The sequence below is a fragment of the Lithobates pipiens genome, unplaced genomic scaffold (genome assembly GCF_037356315.1).
Source record: "Lithobates pipiens isolate NorthernLeopardFrog02 unplaced genomic scaffold, aLitPip1_a1.2 Scaffold_19, whole genome shotgun sequence".
Taxonomy (NCBI): Eukaryota; Metazoa; Chordata; class Amphibia; order Anura; family Ranidae; genus Lithobates; species Lithobates pipiens.
In genome coordinates, this window is record NW_027507764.1 from 439053215 (window position 1) to 439074323 (window position 21109).

Genomic DNA, 21109 nt, shown 5'->3' on the forward strand with positions numbered 1-21109 from the left:
ACTCCTATCACAGTCGAGGATATCCAACGAACAATCAAAAATATGCTCTCTGCTAAAGGCCCAGGACCAGACGGGTACACAGCCGAATTTTATAAATTGACCAATGACTTTATTCCAGACTCCCTGAAACATGTCTACGCAGGCATGTGGAATAGAGGGCCTTATTTTCCTATGGGGACACAGGCACACATCAAACTGATATCCAAAAAAAGGAAAGACCCCCTATTGCCAGGATCCTCCCACCCAATATCCTTAATAAATGTGGATGTCAAAATCCTCTCCAAAATCATTGCCTCGCGCTTAGCCCCTCTACTCCCTTCCCTGCTACACTCAGCCCAATCTGGCTTTGTTCCAGGTCGCTCAGCCACCTTAAACATACGAAAAGTATTAATGGCACTTAACGCTAAAACACACTCTGATCAAGATGTCGCTACTATATTACTTGATGCCGAAAAAGCTTTCGACAAGGTCAGTTTGTCTTGGCTATTTAGAGTATTGACACAATTTGGCTTCACAGGACCAATCATGGGATTTTTACAACAAATGTACGCATCCCCAACAGCGTGCCGTGTGACGCCTGATTTCATATCTGACTCGATACCCTTAACTAAGGGAACAAGGCAGGGCTGCCCCTATTCCCCTTACTTTTCAACATAGCCACACAGGATCACACTGGGGGACCAAGTTTTACACTCTCTACACTTTATGCTCTATTTGCAGACGACATACTGTTGTTCTCCACTGATCCCCTCTCAGACTTTGATAGACTACGAGAGCTTTTTGCGGCCTTTCGAATAAACTTTGACAAAAGTGAAATTTTAACACTTCACCCAAGATTATCTGTTAAATGGAAAAATCTATCTTCATTCACCCTGGCAACCTGATATATCACCTATCTAGGTATACATATAGACCGTGAACCCTCCTCTCTTTATGTACTTAACCCTCTTAATAACTAAAATTGTACAGGAGTTGGAGGCGTGGGTGGCCCTCCCCCTCTCACTCTTTGGGAGATGCCACCTATTCAAAATGGTATAATTTGCACGCTTACTCTACCCAATGCAGACCAAACCTCTACTATTAAAACATTTGGATATACATAAAATTCATAAGGCATTATCTGCTTTTATATGGTCTCGCAGAAAGGGAAAAAAAAAAAAAAAAAAAACACACTGCAAAAACTGAGCGTCCCGAAGTCCGAGGGTGGGGCAGGCCTGCCCAATACCCCTTTCTACAATCTTTCGTGCCTACTTAGGCAAGGGATTAGACTGACTGGCAGGAAAATCCAAATACTGAAACACCCTCCTCGAAGGTGCAATGACTTTACCTCATGCCTTATCAGCTATCCTTCACTCCAATCTCAACGTTTTACCGCCTCATCTCAAGTCAATTAAAATCAGAGACACTATTCATTGCTTGGAGAGAGATACATAAATTGTTGGGGCTACCATCAAATATCTCAAGCCACTTACCAATCCAAGGAAACCCTGTGTTTCTTCCATCTACCCTGCACAAAGCATTTGAACAATGGAGCTCCAACGGCCTCACAAAAGCAACATCCATATACCAAGGCAAATCGGGAGAATTTAAACCCTTTCAATCACTATCAAAGGAATTTTCCCTACCACCGACGCACATCATCTTTTACTACCAATTAACTGACTGATTATCTGAGGTCATGCTGTGGACCTAAATCTGATCCCCTCCAGAAGTCATTCATAGACACGGTGCTACAGAATGATGATTACTCCATCACCAATCTATACTCCTACCTCATCCAACACCAATCTGAAAAATATCACCTCAAACGGTTTCAAAAATGGTCTGTCCTCCTTGGAGATGATGAACTACTGGATAAGATACTGGAAGGATATAGACACGTTCGCAAACCTACGATATCAGAAACATGGCGTGAAACCCAATTCAAGATCATACACAGAGCCTACTACCCATTCCACATCAACAAAGAAATTTCAAGTCAAAAGCAATGTCCTGGGTGCTCTATACCCCATCCCACCCTGCTCCACCGTTTCTGGAACTGCCCAGCCATTACCAAATACTGGGACTCTCTACTGGCCTACATTGGCAAAATCAAACGACAAACTTTTTATGTGCTGATGCGAGGAGGTTCCGGAGCTAGATCCCGAGGATTGGGAGAAAATTTGGGACTATCCCATGCAACAGTTGGTCTCTACCAGGGATCAACTGATTCAATTTAAAATTCACCATTGAGTGCATTTTATCTCTCAAATACTGCACAGGATGTTCCCCTCACATCCATCTAAATGTTGGCACTGTACAGAAGACCCAGCTACATTTATACAGGAATTTTAGGAATGTCCAGTCACTCTGCCCTTTTGGGTGGATGTATCAAAGTGCATCCCTTCAGTAACCACTGTTTTGGTGCCTTTATCTATTGATGTCTGTATACTGGGTCTTGTTCATCTGCTGACCATGTCCAGGGCCATGAAAACAAACTTTGCTGGGCATGGTACTAGATCACTCCACTGGAAATCCCCTCAGGCCCCTACAGTTAATTTCACAAAGTTCATAGTTAATAAAGTGGTGCCACTTTTTTTTTTGTGGTTGAACTAGATGGACTTGTGTCTTTTTTCAACCTGACTAACTATGTAACTATGTAATATACTTATGAGTCTACAAAATGCCCCAATAGATTCTCCAAGGTCTGGGACATTTGGACCGAATCAGTAGCTTCTGTCACCATACCGCCCCGAAATATCTTGGTATTACTTTCTGGTATTGCAAGTGAACATTTCCAGAGTGCTGTGGGAATAAGCCTTCCATTATATTACAGGTCTGTACCATCAGTGGAACACATTTGTTTGCCCTCAGGCATTGGTTGCCATACCAATTGTGTTTTGTGTTACGTGCTATATTGTATTGTGTTTGTTTTTTCTCTCAGCCTGGGTAAGCTCTATAGGCTTTGTTTTGTAGAACTACATCTTTTAAATAAAAAAAATAAAATTATAACAAACCATCTAACAAATAATAATCTCTAATACTATCTAGATTTGTAACACAAAAATCATATCCTAGGTCACATTATAAACAACATGTAGACAGATTTATATTCTAGTATCTTAGCAGTTGATTAAAATTAAACAGAAATCATACCGCTGCAAATAGACCATAGCCCCGAATGGCAATGGAAAGTTCCTTGTTGGTAGACTCCATTTTTCTAATGATCTTATAAAACTGCTCCATAAAGAACTGCAGCTTGCTCTTGTGCGCTTCAGCATCATTTGTAACCACCAATGCTACCTAAAAGAGAACAGCCAAAGCTTCAATGTGGTAAGGAATCACATTTTCTATTGCTGCACACAGATACAAGAAAAGAAAGACAAGACAAGAAAGACAAGACAAGACAGCTTACACTATTCCAGAAACAAGAATGGAATGAAAGTTCAATATACTGAATGATATAGGGATACAAAACAACATTATATTGACAACATACGGAAGAGACACGGTTTTATTGAAAACATTTCATGAGGCAAATTATTTGTGTGAATAAATCTGCATGCTCTCTTAGGACAGGCTTGCAACATTTTTTGCCTTGGTCTCAATGATATATCAGATAAGAAGATGCTTGCACTGACATTGCTAGTAAAAGGAGATAGAAACAGTACACATAAGCCTCACTGCCAATAATGCCTATTAAACAAAATATGTATAACGGTGAGTCAAAGCGATGATTACATTTTGATCTAAAGTCAGCATCCTGAGATGACAAGTAATAATGACGCACACTTAAATATGGTTTAGATATTAAAGAACAGGCACTTTATGCATCAAATGCCAAAAGTGAGAACCTGAAACACATTCTTAAGAACCTCAGGCTCCCCAGTAGCAAGTATGCAAATAATGGAGACATGTGCACAGTAAAATATTGTGTACCATTACTGAACATGCAGTGCCTGCATTCCTTACTCGTTCGTATTAGTCAACCTCACAGGTATCCCAGACCACCTAACATTGGGATTCCAGTGAAAATACTATCCTATTGCTTAGATTTTAACAACAAATAATGTGAAGTGCCCTACCAAAACTAACTTTCATAGGTTTTTTTTTTTTTTTAATCAGATTTAATTTTGCATATTTTACATAAGTAAAATAAAAGAACATTTGGCCAAGAAAGGCAAATAGAAAATGTGAAAAAGAGCAGCATGTAGGACAACATTGACTAAAGAATGTACTATTACTAGGGTTTATAAAGGCTGACAGGTTTGGATATGGGTGTCAGAAGAACTAATAATGGTGGGATACATATGATCCCTCCAGCAGGACCACATGAGCTTGAATTTAAATAAGAAGTTAAGTATGTATCTCCATAAATATACATGTTGAATTTGCTAATCTATTGCAGAAGTTGAGGTGATTAGGAGAGAACCATTTTAAAGCAAGTATTCTATGGGCAACAAATAGAGATCTGGTGATTGCCAATGTGTGGTGTTCCTCCTTATAGGACGTATACAAAAAGAGCCTATAATGCAGGCAAGTGGGTCTACATTTTAGTGGATATCCAGCAAGCCATTTAACCCCTTCCTGACAAGCCGCCGCAGTTATATTGTGGCAGGTTGGCTCCCCTGGGCGAACTGTCGTAGTTATACGTCGGCTCGCCTTTTGACCACAAGGGGGCACCCGCGATTGCGCCACACAGAACGGACATCTGTCAATGCAAACAGACAGATATCCGTGCTGTCAGGGATGAGCAGAACGATCCGTTGTTCATACTAAGTATGAACAACGAATGATTGGTCTCCTCACCCAAGCAGTCCCACCCCCCCAGTTAGATTCACTCCCTAGGTAACACAGTTGACCCCTTGATCACCCCCTAGTGTTAACCCCTTCCCTGCCAGTGACATACAGTAATCAGTGAATTTTTATAGCACTGCTCACTGTATAAATGCCAATGGTCTCAAAAAGGTGTCAAAAGTGTCAGATCATAATGCTGCAGTCCCGATAAAAATCGCTGATCACCGCCATTACTAGTAAAAAAAAAGAACAATAATAGGATTTTTATAACAGCTTACCTGTATAATTATTTTCTTTGAAGTATATCACGGGACACAGAGCCATAGCAATTACTATGTGGGTTATAGGCCACCTTCAGGTAATGGGCACTGGCACACCCTAAACAGGAAGTTGCCTCCCTATATAACCCCTCCCACTACTGGGAGAACCTCAGTTTTTGTAGAAAAGCAATACCCGTGTGTACCAGAAAGAGGGGAGGGGACCTCTGTGTCCCGTGATGTACTTCAAAAGAAAAGGATTTTACAGGTAAGCCATTTTAAAAATTTTATTTTCTAAATCGTACATCACAGGACACAGAGCCATAGTAATTACTATGTGAGATGTCCCAGAGAAATGCCATTTGAAGGGAGGGAGATACAACAAAAGTATGGCAACATGGGATTAGAGGGCTTATACTGCTGCCTGCAGCACAGTGCGCCCAAAGGCAACATCCTCATGACTTTCTACATCCACCTGATAGAGTCTGATAAATGTATAGACAGAAAACAAAGTTGTGGCCTTGCCGATTTGAGCCATGGAGGCTTGGTGATGCACTACCCACAAAAGGACTAACAGCCCCGGAGGAGTGTGCTTTGATTTGAGAGGGTGGAATCTACCTCTTTAAACCAGAAGCTAGAATGATTACTTGTCAAAGCCATTTAGAAATAGATTTCGATGCTGCCTGTCCTCTTAGGACCTTCAGGCAACACAAACAAAACATCAGTTTTTCAAATATGAGCAGTCACCTTTAAGAAGACCTTGACTGCCCTCGCCACATCATGAGAATGTAGGGATTTTTCTTCCCTAGAAAAGGGTTCTGGAAAAAAAATGAAGGTAGAACAATATCCTGGTTTACATAAAAACCTGATACTACCTTCAGTAGAAAGTTAGGATGAGGACACAATAGTACCTTATCTTTGTGAATACTACTATGGCTCTTTACAAGAAAGAGCCGCCAACTTTGATACCCTTTTTGCAGAAGATATGGTTACCAGAAAAACTAGTTTCCTTGTCAAAAGCACCATGGGAATATGTTGTATCGGCTCAAAAAGGCTGTTTTTGTAACGTCGACATAACTAAATTCAAGTCTCGAGGGTTCAGGGGTGACTTAACCGGGGAATTAAGCCACATTACCCCCTGGGGAAAAAAAAAACTACAAAACCAAAGAATGTGAAGCAAGTGGTCATTGAAACGATACCGATAAGGCAGAGACCTGGCCTTTGAAAGTACTCAAGGCCAGCTTCATTTCTAACCCCATCTGCAGAAAGCCAAGGATTCTACCTATGACATACTTCCCAGGGTGCCAACTTGTGGATTCATCCCAGGAGACATATGCCTTCCAGACTCTAAAATAAGTGAATCTGAAGGCCGGTTTCCTTGCTAAGTACCAAGGTAGATACAACTGAACTTTACAGCCCACGTTTCTTCAGAATGTGGGTCTCAATAACGAAACCGTTAAATTTAGCATTTGTAAGATAGGAAGGTATAAAGGACCTTGCAAGAGAAGGTCTGGACGTGGTGGTAGGGTCCATGGGACCCCTACCGCCACCCTTATGGTCTCTGCATAACAAGAATCAATCAGAAGCTGCATGAATTCATTATCATGGCACTGGAATTTATACTCTTCCATAATGTGTTTTCGTTTGATGCCTCCCATTTCATCCAGGGGCAGAGGGTGGTGATGGGGACATCTTGTACCCCATCGTATGCCAACCTGTACCTGGGGGAGTGGGAGCAGTCGTCTTTGGCCGATGAATTATCTAAGTCACATACTCATCATGTAGCGGCTTTGTTCCACTACATAGATGATATCCTGCTGTTGTGGGAGGGTTCTGTGGTTGAACTGGAGGGAATGTAGTTCTGCGATGGATCAAAATAAATTTAATTTAAAATTCACTAACTTTTTGGATGTCACCATAGCCAAAAATAATGATGGGAATCTTTTGAGTGGACTCCATCGTAAACCAACAGCAGGAAAAACAATTTTACATGCCTCCACCCTACACCCTCAGCCCCTCCTACACTGAATCCTGTATAGCCAATACCTTAGGCTTAAACTGAATTGTTCTAGTCAGGATTCTTTCATACAGGAGGCCGGTGCTCTGAGGGATAGGCTTTTGAAGAGAGGTTATTCTCATACCGGTCTAAAAGGGCCTTTATTGGGCTAATGGACATTTGAGATGGGAGCGGCTATTTGGAAAGAAGAAAAAGAACTAGTGACCCTCAGGTCATTCGAGTGATTACCAAGTATAATAACAAACAAAGCAGTCAGAAGAATTGATTGGTAGGTTCTGGCACCTCTTGGGCATAGACCCTTTGTTGAGCTCCTATGTGCCACAGAGTCCAGCTATTACATTCCGACGGGCAGCCTCACTAAAGGACCAATTGTAAAGAGTGAGTTTGTAGGTGAACTCCGTAAGGACCCCTGTAAAAGAATGGGCACATTTACATGTGGTGGCTGTCCCATATGCCAATACATGAACAGCAGGCAGGACATAGTACTCCCCAATGGACGGATATACAAACCTTATTTCTTCAACTGAAAAACTGAGGGGGTGGTGTATCTTTTGACATGTCAGTGCCAACAGTTTTATGTGGGCAAAACTAAACTGCAATTTTATAAGAGCATCTAGTCATGTAACTTCAATGAAAATGGCCAACCCAGAGCTCCCCCTGGGGAGACATGTTATTGCAAAACATCAGGGCAAGTTTCCCAGGATCCAATTCTTAATTCTGGACAGGATTCATCCAAATTCCAAGGGGTGGGGATTGGAACAACGTCCTCCTTTAGAAAGAATCATGCTGGATTGCGGACCTTGGGGCCACCTCACCCCCCGGACTCAATGAACATCTTAGCTTTAGACCCTTCCTTGAGGGCTTCTCCTCTGGTGAATGCGAAAAGGAATGAAGAACATTCGTTCACTTTTGCTTCTACCTTAGGGGTGCCCCATTCCCCTGGCATCCATATTGTTTGTTATTGGTCATCACTAATTTCATAGTTTATTGTAATTTTTATTACCACAAATATGTAGAAGAATATATATCGCCCTACACTGAGGAAAATATTAGCTTTTTCTGAAAAAAATTATAATAAAATTGGGGATATTATAGCAAAAAGTAAAAAATAAGATTTTTTGTACTCACCGTAAAATCCTTTTCTCTGTAATTCACAGACCGACACAGCGCCTCTCTGTAACAAATGGGTTGTTATCACTAGAATACAAGGCAAAGTTGTAACACAATAAACTCTTAGTTCTACCCAGGAGGGCGGTCCCTCAGGCTACAACACTCCACCCTGCAAAGCAGCATCAGTAGGTCAACAAGAAGTATAACGTAAAGATAAAAGGAGGGGCGGGTGTTGTGTCGGTCGGTGAATTACAGCGAAAAGGATTTTACGGCGAGTACAAAAAAATCTTATTTTTTCTTATATTCACCGACTAACACAGCTCCTCTCTGTAACAAAACGGGACGTCCCCAAGCAGTGCCAAAAACAAGGGGTGGGAAAAACAGCATAAAAACTTCATCCACCATGGCAAGTGGGAACTAGTGAAACTATACCCACAAAAAAACAGCAGTGCGTGGAAAACCACCACAAAACAAACAGGGCATCCTCAACAGGAGTGATCCCCAGACCGCACCAAACTGCGGAAGTAATGCAACAGTGCATTAACATAACAGTACAGCGTTTTTATCGAAAAACCAGGAAAAAATATCTATTGCATATTCAATTGCAACTACAAGGCCGCCTGCAAAACGTTGCGGCCAAAACAGGCATCAGCCGATGCACTGACGTCTACCTTGTAGAACTTGGTAAACGTATGGACAGACGACCAGGTCGTCACCTTACACAGCCAAGCGACCGACGCTTGGTGTCAGAAAGCCCAAGACGTTCCGATTGCACTTGTGGAGTGGGCCGTGACCGCAAAGGGGGGCACCTACCCCTTCAAGGTGTAGGCTTGCACTACAATGTGTCTGATCCACCTGGAAATGGTGGCCGAGACCGCCATGCCTTTCTTTCGACCAGCCACTTTATCTAACAGCGAGTCTGACTTTTGAAAGGGAGCCGTGACAGACAAAATACACCTTCAGAGCCCTAACCACATTTAGAGTGTGAAGAGCCACCTCCTTAGGGTGCTTCGGCTTAGGACACAGAGATGGTAATACAATGTCCTCATTGATATGAAAAGCCGAGACCACTTTCGGTAGAACAGACGGTTGCAGACACAACACCATCTTATCCCTGTGGATAATCAGATAGGGCAACTTGCAGGACAAGGCTGCCAGTTCTGAAATCCTCCTGGCAGATGTGATGGCCACTAGAAAGACCACTTTCTGGGAAAGAGTCAACAGGGGAATCTCCCTGATATTTTCAAACAGCGGTTTTTGAAGCGCCAACAACACCAGGTTCAAATCCCAAGGGGTTAACGGTGGATGCACCAGAGGGACTACATGTCGTACCCCCTGGACGAAAGTACTCACTAAGGAGTGCGATGCCAGGGGTCGTTGAAAAAAGACAGCTAAGGCTGAAATTTTCCCTTTGATGCTGCTTAATGCCAATCTCTGGTCTACTCCTTGCTGGAGAAACAGCAGGATCCTGGATATGGAAAAGGAGCGCGGATGCCATCCTTTCTCCTCACACATGAAGATGTAGGTCTTCCAGGTACAATGATATATCTTCTGAGAAGATTTCCGTGCTCTCAATATAGTTGGAATCACCGAGTCCGACAGACCCCGGTTCCTCCAAAGCTAGCTCTCAATAGCCATGCAGTTAAAGCCAGCGATGGTAAAGAAGGATGGAGAATTGGACCTTGAGACAGAAGGTCCTCTTGCAACGGCACCAGACGCACCAGGTCTGCGAACCAAGGATGCTGAGGCCAATCTGTGGCAACCAGTATTAGCAGGATCCCCTCGGTTCCACTCTGCGAAGCAGACGTGGTAACAGTTTCAGTGGAGGAAAGGCGTAAATCAGCTGGTACTGATCCCACGGAGCCACCAGTGCGTCTGACGCGATGGCCCACGGATCTCTTGTCCTGGACACGAATCTTGGCACCTTTCAATTGAGACGGGCGGCCAGCAGATCCATGTCTGGTGTGCCCCACTTCAGGCACAGCAACCTGAATATCTACGGATGCAATGCCCATTCTCCTGGGTCCAGCATCTGTAGACTCAGATAGTCCACCTGCCAGTTCTCCACTCCCAGGATGTAAATGGCCCACAGGGCCGGTATGTGTCGCTCTGCCCACCGAAGTATGTGAGCGACCTCCCATGCAGCAGCTGAGCTTCTTGTTTCCCCTTGGTGATTGACGTATGCCACAGCCGTGGCGTTGTCTGACTGTATCCTGATCGGACACCCTTGAAGTCTCATCAACCATATGTAGAGGCACAGCCTGATCGCTCTCAATTCGAGCAGACTGATCGGCAACTCTGATTCTCCCATCAACCAGAGGCCCTGAGCCGACTGAACCCCCATCACTCCACCCCAGCCGGATAGACTGGCATCTATTGTGATCACCGTCCATTTCAGAGGAAGGAACACAATTTGTCCGGACTGAATCACCAGGGACCTCAACCACTAGATCAGTGAGTCTCTGACTGACTGGCTCACCTGGATCTGTCGATCCAGGGACAACTGAGATTTGTCCCATTTTGTCAAAATCTCCTTCTGCCAAACTCTGGTGTGGTACTGGGCATAACGTACTGCCTCGGAGGTGGCTACCATGAGCCCCAGTACTCGCATGCAAAAGTGGAGAAACGACCACTTGTGGTTCATCAGCAGTTTTACCGTGGATCTGAGAGTCTGCAATTTGTCTGAAGGGAGAAAAACCCTCGCTTCCCTGAGTTCCAACAGCAAGCCTAGGTACTCCAGACGCTGGGTCGGCACAATCACCAACTTTTTGAGGTTCAACAGCCACCCAAATTCTTGCAGAGTCTGCACGGTGATCTCCACATCCGCCTCTAATTCTGAGGCGGAAGATTCTCTCAGGAGATCGTCTAGGTATCCCATGATTGCGATAATGCCAAAACTGAAGCCAGTACCTTGGTAAAGACTTGGGGGGCTGATGCCAGACCAAAAGGAAGAGCCACAACTGGTAGTGGGCTTCCCTGACTGCAAATCGCAGAAAATTTTGATGCCGAAGGCATATGGGTATATGCAGGTATGCATCCTGGATATCTAAGGACGCCAGGGAGTCCCCTTGATGGAGTGCAGCGACTACTGAGCAAACTGATTTCATTTTGAACCTCTGCACTTTCACAAAGTGATTGAGGGCTTTTAGGTCCAAGATCAGACGTACCTCTTCCTTCTTGGGAACCACAAACAGATTTGAGTAGAATCCCTGGAAGCATTCAGAGTCCGGAACTGGTACAATCACCCCGCGATTCAGCAAATACCGGCCCCCACAGGGCCTCCCGGCGAACCGGGGATACGGGTATGCTGGAGGGAAAGAATCTGTTTGGCAGCCAAGAGAGAAACTATCTTGTAGCCGGTGGAAGTACAATTAACCGCTTTGCGCCCACCCTATAGCCAAAAGACGGCAACAGAGCGGACGCTAACTGCCGGGAGGCCGTCTCTGGACGTCCTCCTATTTACTTCCCATCTGCGCGCCGCTGCAGGCGAGCGTCGGGAAAGTTCTGTGCTGGGCGTGTCCCTCGGACACAGCCAGTCACAGATCGATGTAAACGGCCAATCACAGGGGCCGTTTACAGCGCGATCAGTGCGTCCAATGAGAGATGATCCCATATGTAAACATATGAGATCATCTCTCAGCGCCACCCTCCCTCCTCACACAGACCGCATGTGAGGAGGGAGAGATCAACGGCTGCAGCGGCCATAAGTTAAAAAAAAAAAAAAAAAAAAAAAAAAAAGTAGTGACATCCAGTGGCACTGGCCATCCTCGCCCAGTGCCACCTGCCCCCAGTGCCACCTGTTAGTGCTATCTGTCCCCAGTGCCATCTGTCATCAGTGCCACATAGTGCCATCTGTCATCAGTGCCACATATTAGTGCCATCTGTCATCAGTGCCACATATTAGTGCCATCTGTCATCAGTGCCACATATCAGTGCCATTTGTCATCAGTGCCACCTGTCAGTGTGACGTGCCATCTGTTGTCAGTGTCACGTGTCATCAATGCCACGTATTAGTGCCATCTGTCATCAGTGCCACTTATTAGTGCCATGTATAAGTGCCATCTGTCATCAGTGCCACGTATCAGTGCCATTTGTCATCAGTATCACGTGTCATTGTGCTGGTGCTCCAGGGCCTTCAAGAGTGTAATAGGTAGTCAACAAGTTAGATGTGTAATTTATGCGCCTAGAACACGTGATGGCGCTCCCTGCATGTTGGGGTTCTCTATGTGGCCAGGCTGTGAAAAAGTCCCCCACATGTGGTATTGTAATACTAAGGAGGAGTAGCAGATATTTTTTGGGGGTGTCATTTGTGGTGTACACATGCCATGTGAGAGAAATAACCTATTACAATGACAATTTTGTGGAAAAAAAAAAAAATCTTAAATTTTGCAAAGAATTGTGGGAAAAAAATTACATCAAAAAGCTCACCATGCCTCTTACTAAATACCTTGGAATGTCTACTTTCCAAAAAGGGGTCATTTGGGGGGTATTTGTACTTTCCTGACTTGTTCGGGTCACAAGAAGTGAGATAGTCCACCAGTACATCAGTGATCAATTTTGTATGATTCGCACTACAGCTTGTAGACTCTCTAACTTTCACAAAGACCAAATAATATCCACTAATTTGGGTTATTTTTACCAAAGACATGTAGCAGTATAAATTGTGGCCAAAATTTATGAAGAAAAATTAATAATTTGCATAATTTTGTCACAGAAACAAAGAAAAATTCGTTATTTTTTAAAGTTTTCGGTCTTTTTTCATTTATAGCGCAAAAAAAAAATCCCAGAGGTGATCAAAGGTACATTGTTACATGACTGAGTAATTGTCAAAGTGTGAGAGCACCGAAAGCTGAAAAATGGTCTGGGCAGGAGGGGTGTTTAAGTGCCCAGTAGACAAGTGGTTAAACAATTGTTAATAAAAATAAAAATGCAAAGAGAAAAAGCATAGTCAAGCATAGCCATAGTCCAGTAACCAGATCGGGTAGTCAGCCAGTCCAAAGTTCAATAACCAGATCGGGTAATCAGCCAGGCCTGAAGTCAGGGATCCAAGTAGAGCAACTGCAAACAGGATAAGAGGCCAGGAGGGATGTCAGCAAGCCAGTCTTGAAACAAACCGCAGGAGATGGTTCCTAGTGATGTGACCAACGCGAAGGCAGAGGTGAAATGAGCTGGAAGGCTTTAAGAAGGTAGGTCAGACGAGCATCATCGGGAACAGCTGGTAACTGTGGAGAGAGAAGAGAGCTGGCAATTAGCCAAAAACTGAGCGGCCAGTCCAGAGAAGGAAGGGCTAAGCCAGCCCTGACAGTACCCCCTCCTCAATGACCCCTCTCCCTCGGAGGGCTACCGGGCTTGAGGGAAAACCATCTATGGAACTCCCGGAGGAGGACAGGGGCATGTACGTCAGAGGATGAAACCCAGGAGTGTTCCTCCAGACCATACCCCTTCCAATGCACCAAGTACTGTATGCGCCCACGGAACCTACGGGAGTCAACAATGGATTTTACCTCATACTCCTCATGGTTGTCAACCTGAATAGGGTGAGGACATGGCACCGAGGTGGAAATTGGTTACAGACCAACGGTTTCAATAAGGAGACATGAAACACATTAGAGATGCGCATACTAGGAGGAAGGTCCGACGCGTAAGCCACTGGGTTAATCCTGCAAAGGATATGGAAAGGCCCAAAGGTGCAAACTTCAGTGAGGGAACACGAAGCCGGAGGTTGCGAGATGACAGCCAGACCCTGTCCCCAACCTGGTAGGGAGGCGCAGGCAGGCGTCTGCGGTCAGCATGGAGTCTGTACCTATCATTAGCATGACGGAAAGCCTCCTGGACTTGTACCCAAGTGGAACGAAGACCACGGAGATGCTATTCTAATGCAGGAATACCCTGCGGAACAAACGAGTCAGGCAACATGGAAGGTTGGAAACCATAATTCACCATAAATGGAGACAATCGGGAGGCAGAATTCAAGGCACTGTTGCGAGCAAACTCTGCCCAAGGTAATAGGTCAGACCAGTTGTTATGATGGTCAGAAATATAGCAACGTAGGAATTGCTCCGAGGACTGATTGGCTCGTTCTGCGGCCCCATTAGACTGCGGGTGATATGCAGAAGAGAACGCAAGCTGGATTGCCAACTGTGCACAAAAGGCTCGCCAGAACCGGGAGACAAACTGACTGCCCCTATCCGAGACAATCACCTTGGGTAGCCCATGTAAGCGAAAGATCTCCCGAGCAAAAATGGAAGCCAGTTCCTTAGAGGTGGGCAACTTCTTAAGTGGAATACAATGACACATCTTTGAGAACCGGTCAACCACTATAAGGATAACAGTTTTGCCTTGGGAGTTGGGCAACTCTACAATGAAATCCATAGACAGGTGAGTCCAGGGCCTGTCTCCATTGGGTATGGGTTGTAGGAGGCCCACTGGAAGGTGTCGTGGAGTCTTACTCTGAGCACACATGGGACAGGCAGCTACGAAGGCAGTAACATCAGCCTGTAGACTAGGCTACCAGAATTGTTGGGAGATGGCCCAAATGAGTTGATTCTTCCCAGGATGGCCAGCTGCCTTGGGAGAATGGTAAGTCTGGAGCACTGCAGTACGGAGACTCTCTGGGACAAAGCAGCGGTCACAAGGTTTATCAGGAGGAGCATGGACCTGAGCAGCAAGAATTTTGTCACCCAAAGGAGAAGTAAGACTGGTGCAAACCGTAGCCAAGATACGATCAGGAGGAATCGTGGGAACCGGAACTGACTCCGACTTAGAAGTGGAGGAAAATTGTTGTAACAAGGCATCAGCCCCTACATTCTTAGCACCGGGTAAGAATGAGACAATGTAATTAAAACTCGACAAGAAAAGAGCCCATAGCGCCCTTCTGGGAGAGAGGCGCTTAGCCTCAGACAAGAATGTAAGATTCTTATGGTCAGTAAGAATAAGAACGGGCACAGTGGTACCTTCAAGGAGATGTCTCCATTCTTTCAGGGCTAAAATGATCGCCAACAGCTCTCTGTCACCAATGTCATAATTGCACTCAGCAGGTGACAATTTCTTAGAAAAGTAGCCACACAGATGCATAGCTCTCTCAGAGTTAGGACGTTGAGACAGAAGGGCACCAACTCCAGTCACAGAAGCATCAACTTCTAGGATAAAAGGCAACGTAGGATCAGGATGTGCCAACACAGGAGCAGAAACAAAGGCAGCCTTGAGAGTCTCAAAGGCCTTAATGGACTCCGGAGACCAACTCTGTGGGTTACCGTCCTTTCTGGTCATCTCAGTCAGAGGCTTGACCAGAGACGAGAAGTTACGAATAAATGGTCGTCAGCCAACTTCCATGAGGGACAGAGGCAGAATGTGACAGAGACACAGCGCTGCACCGAAAACACAGCCAGACCCTCACAGGCACCCCCGAGAGCTAAACACACAGGATCCAGGACACCACCAGCCAGCCAGTCCCCTATCCCAGGTGAGAGCCCTCAGGGATCTTACACACACACCGCTGAGCACCACATGCAGCATCCCCCCTGTGAGGGGGAGGGGAGGGACCCCGGAATCGACCTCCCAGGGAATGCCCAGCTGCTCAGCCCCTTTCGGGGCAGGGAGAGCTGTACTTACCAGTCCTGAAGAGCTGGGAGACATTCCATTGTAGATCTACTCCTGATCGGTACAGGGTAGCTACTGGCCTCGGCATACTGTGACGCAGACATCGGTAGCCCGGTCATATGTACGCCCCGGAGCATAAAAGCTCACGACCACCTCTGGAGCTGAGGTATGTCGTGGCCTGCCGAGCCGTAGCTGTGACCTGCACATGCTCGCTGGCCGGACTGGGGAGACTACAAGGATAAGGGTATCCAACCTGTCAACAAGCCTGCTGTTGATAGTAGATCACAGGATCAGTCATCTTGCGCAAAAACCCAACTTCCGCATAAAAAAAAGCACAGACCGATGGGTCCACAGGGTTCCTAGGTCCTTCTCCTTTACTAGGCAAAATAAAACTTATGCTGCTTTGCAGAGTGGAGGGTTGTAGCCTGAAGGACTGCCCAGAGTTCTGAGTGTTGTGTTACAACTTTGCCTAGTATTCTCCTAGTGATAAGGCTAACAACCCATTTGTTACAGAGAGGAGCTGTGTCGGTCGGTGAATATAAGAGAAAATATTGTTTTTTTTTAAATTGTTGCTTTTTTTTATTTTTATTTTATTTAAGACAAGGAGACCAGTCCACAGTGACTGCAACAACAACAGTTAAACAGAAAAAGATTACAATGGCAATTATACAAACGATTGTTCATCTATACAGACACATGCAGATCATTCACCTTTATACATCACTGTGGGGTGGTCAAAGGACGGGCAGTCCCTTATAAATGGGTTTTGTCCGGGCCCAAGACAACCCCCTCCATGGATGGGAGAGGTTTGGCATGTCTGAGCGTAAAAAGCGTTGGTATTCCTGACCCTGTGTGCATAGCCTCATCTCTATTTTCTCTATGGATCATATAGGGGTGTAGAATCTCTATGGATATGGGGACCAAGGGGCTCCAGAAAGGGGGAGAGGAAAGGAAAGGGTCAGGGGTATGGAGTAATGGTGCGGGGGTGAAAACAAAAAAAAGGGGGGGGGAAGAAGGGGTGCCAAAGGGACACGCCGAGTATGAGCTGAATAGGGCGACTAGTCAACCCTCCTGAGATTGCGAGTCCTTCATCAGTGTATCTGAATGCATTCCATGCCTGCCACGTTTTAGAGTATGTTTCCTGACGGTGTTGGCTGGTGAGGATCAAGTCCTCCAGACGGCTAATGTCATCTACTTTATGGAGCTATTGGGCGATAGTCGGTGGGTTTGGGTATTTCCAGTTAAGTGGGATGCATGCTTTGGCTGCATCTAAAAGATGTATCACAGATTTTCTGTATTTTCAGGGTGGTATGTCTGTCATGTGTAGAAGGAAATAGGCTGGCGCAGATGGCACTACTCGGTCTGTAAATGTTTGGGTTATAATATACAATTGGGGGCACAACCAAAGTATATGTAGGAGAGTGCCCTCTTCTGAGTGGCATCGCCAGCAGCGGTCTGAAGTCGTTGGGAAGAGTTTGTGTAGGAGGGCAGGGGTTTTGTACCAACGTGTAAGGATTTTGTAGTTTGTTTTGTGTAGTCTGGCGTATAGAGAGGATTTGTGGGTGAAATGAATTATTTGTTGTTTCTGATTGTCAGTGAATTGGCTAGTCAGGTCTCTTTCCCACTTAGGTATAGGGGTTGGAAGTCTCTCTGCGGTTCTATCAGCAAAGCGTATGTCAAGGATAGTGTGTGTGTGTGTGTGTGTGTGTGTGTGTGTGTGTAATTGCCCCACTCTCCGTGCAGAGCTACTCCAGGGTCGTAGGAGGTCTTTGTGAGTCATTAGGGGAAGGTGGAATGCCATTGAGAAAATGGCTAAGTTGAAAGGCTCTTAGGAAATCTAGCTTGTATGGGCCTCTAGGGTCTGTTAGTTCTCTGTGCATCTTCCATCTACCCATTATGCTAAAACGTGATGCCTGATAGAGGCCTACTGTTCGGAGGTCTTGGAATTTGTCTGTCAGTCCCGGTTCAAATCGCGGGTGGCCAATTACGGGTTAAAAGACATGGGTTCATCAAAAATTGTGAGCATATCTTTGAAGTATGACCTATCAGGGGGTGACGTTTAAGTCTAGGAGTAAGGGCATCGTAACACCAGGGACTACTATGTAGGGGTATGTCACATTGATCTTACTCCAACTGTGTCCATAGCTTGGTGCCCCTGTGTCAACACCAATCAAGGAGTCTGCTAAGGTGGGTGGCGCGGTAGTATGTGCGGATCTCTGGGAGGGCTAGGCCCCCTTGTTGTTTAGGAAGGGAAAGTAGTTTCCTACTTAAACGTGGATGACTACCCGCCTAGAGGAAGCGGATGAAAAGTGAGTGGACTTGTTTAAAAAAGTCCCTGGGTATGTGGATTGGGAGGGCCTGGAAAAAAGGTAGATGAACTTGGGCAGTAGCGACTTTTTTTTTTTTTTTTTTATAGCGCAAAAAATGATTTTGTTTAGGTACGTCATCGCACAACCGCGCAATTGTCAGTTAATGTGATTCAGTGCCGTATCACAAAAAAAGGCCTGGTCATTGAGCAGCCTAATCTTCCGGGGCTGAAGTGGTTAAAGTACCCATCACATCTGCCCAATAACTCTTTAGTTTGGGGCATTGTCGTAAAGGATAAATGAGTGTGATCACATTCATCACAACAGGGGTCAGGTCCGACATCTATTCTATGGAGAAATGTAGTAATCTGGTCAACTCAAATGCAGAACAAACAACTTAGTTCATTTGAAGGTGAAAGAAAAACATCATCCTCAGCGGATCATAAGATATCCCCCAATACTTCATCTATGGGGCCCAAAACATCTTCCAACCATCTGTCTACACATCTGTGGGAATTTAGTCAGGAATTTCACTTGGAGCTGAGAGTAGGTGGAGGAGATAAGGCCCTTAGTGGTACTAGCCTGGACTATTGAGTCTATAGCTATAGGCTTTTCATATACCGTGCAGTTCAGGAACATTTACACTGGGCAAAAAAAATAAAAATTTTCAAAAAAGGAAGCAAACAAGGAGGTTTCACAGGCCTACAGACAATCCCTCTATTTTATTTTCATTATGTTCATTTTAATAGAATTTGCCAAAAAACAAGAACATTCAGCTATATGGTAAGGTGAGCTGCTTTATATGCATTTTGATACAGCATCTTTGTTATGCCTTTTAACAAATATGGTTGTCTAGGTTGATCTACTTTAACTTATTTGTGAAATATTATTTGGTAGAATTTTCAGACACACTGGGCTCAATTCACCAAGCGGTTCCTACCACCTTAAAGAGGAAGTAAACCCTCATGGGTTTACTTCCTCTTTTTTTCCCTGCAAAGGTAAAGCATAATGGACTACTATGCATCGCATAGTAGCTCATTATGTGTCACTTACCTGACACAGGAGCCAGCGAAGTCGCCGCTGATCCCTGTAGTCCGCCGCGTCCATCTTGCTGGTGGCGTCTCGCAGCTCCGACCAATGACAGCGGCGAAGCCGCGATGACGTCACTCCCGCGCATGCGCACGGGAGTCGCGCCTCGCAGCTCCGCCGCTGTCATACGGCGAGGCCGCGATGACGTCACTCCCGCGCATGCACAAATTTGGCAAATCCATTCTTGGACTTGCCGCATTTAGTGCGCATGCGCGCCGCTGTCTACGGCGCATGCGCCGTAGACAGCGGTGCCCATTTTCGGGCAAATATCTCCTAAACCATATAGGTTTAGGAGATATTACTTGGACCTACAGGTAAGCCTTAATCTAGGCTTACCTGTAGGTCAAAGTTGTTTGGAAGGGTTTACTTCCATTTTAAGAACAGCAGTAAAATATCTAATTGCGTTTTTCCAATTTTTTGTTTGCGATGGACTAAAAAACGCTACTAAAATACCATATGTGCCATTTCTTAAAATGATGCTATATTTTATTAGTGAAAACATATTGTAGTTTAACACCAGAATCTATAACAACCAGTGAATAGCTAGTTAAGGAGCCAACACCCGCTGTGTCCCTAACAAAAATTACTCATATGCGATCAACAGGATTTCCAGCTGACAGCAAAATGTAAACAAAAGATGAGCCAGCAAAAAAAAAAAAAAAAAACACAGCATGGGGGTCCTACCCCAATCTATACCAGGCCCTTATTCCATTCCAAAATTATACCAGACCCTTTTTCCAGCATGCAACCATGCCAGGAAAGGGGGTGGAGGTCTGGGGAGGGTCAAGCAGGCAAAACATACTAGGAGGTCACCCCTCTACTTGTGAGGTCACCGGCCCAGCATGCCTCAGTCAATGACATCACAAGGCAGGATCACCCATTGATGTCTCCATGGGACCCCATCTCTTAGTTTATTTAGCGGTAAGTGGGCAGTGGAGTGGTCAGTTGGCGGGAGCCAATCATCAGGTGCGGACAGAGCTTTTTTTTTTTTTGAAGGTCAGTGGCTGGCGTTTATCATGATTGACACTGGATTTACTTTGGGGGACTTTGTGTTATTTATTTTTTTAGGGGAAGGACTCAAACTGTCTCTGCATTTTTTTTTTTGGTGAATGATTAGCAGTACTATGTACCCCATAATCATTCACATTGCGGGAGGGGGGCAGGATATAGGGGCTTACAGATTCTGATCAATCCCCATGTCCTCACAACCAAAAAGGCCAGTGTTGGGGTGGATAGTCCTTGTCCTCGTCAACATTGGGACAAAATGATTTGAAGTGGGTAATTTCCTCCCACTTTGAGGGCATGTGCTCTGGTATGGTTTGGGGGAGGGGGGTAGGAGACGCTTGACCCCCACTTCCTGGCCTGCCAGACTGCATGCTCAGATAAGGGAATGATATGGATTTTGGTGGGTCCCCCTCAAAAGCCATTTCAGACCCACGTTGACTTTACCATAATTGTATGCGGTATTTTGCTTCTTGAGGTTAATACCGCAAAAGGGAAAGTGAAATGACATTTTCAGTATTGCATGCGATAACTGGGTAATAGTGAATTGGGTATTGGGTTTAACCCACTATTCACAAGCCCATGTGATTAACGTGGGATTGCTCTTAAATCATTTAAATGTTTTAGTTTCATATTGCCTGGGTTGCTTTTTTTCTTTTAGATTAATAAAAAAATAAGATGGAATCTGCAAGTTAAATATCAAAAATGTATAAGGATTTGCAGACCTGTGGACAATCTCTCTAGTTTCTCATCACAAATATCTTTTTTTTTTTTTTTTTTTTTGCAACCAACAACATATAACTATACACAAGGATTTCACATATGTATTTTGTGGTTCAAATAAGATTTTAGACAAGAAAAATGGATAGCACAGGAATGAGTACACAGGAATTGCAAAAGAAGTGCTGTATCAGAAATAAAGCTTTTCTTCTTAATTAGCATTAGCTGAAAGA

General features: G+C 44.9%; 1 protein-coding gene across 5 annotated transcripts in view; it reads right to left on the reverse strand.

Annotated features, from left to right (window-relative positions):
• PRKDC (protein kinase, DNA-activated, catalytic subunit) overlaps window positions 1-21109 on the reverse strand; it is a 794135-nt gene that overhangs the window by 677811 nt on the left and 95215 nt on the right. For all 5 annotated transcript variants that reach the window (XR_013277654.1, XR_013277655.1, XM_077492661.1 and 2 more), the window contains exon 11: window positions 3136-3282. Coding sequence is in view for 3 of the 5 variants with exons in the window: in XM_077492661.1 (XP_077348787.1) it covers window positions 3136-3282 (147 nt within the window). In the remaining 2 variants the exon portion in view is untranslated. The remainder of the gene's footprint in view (window positions 1-3135; window positions 3283-21109) is intronic.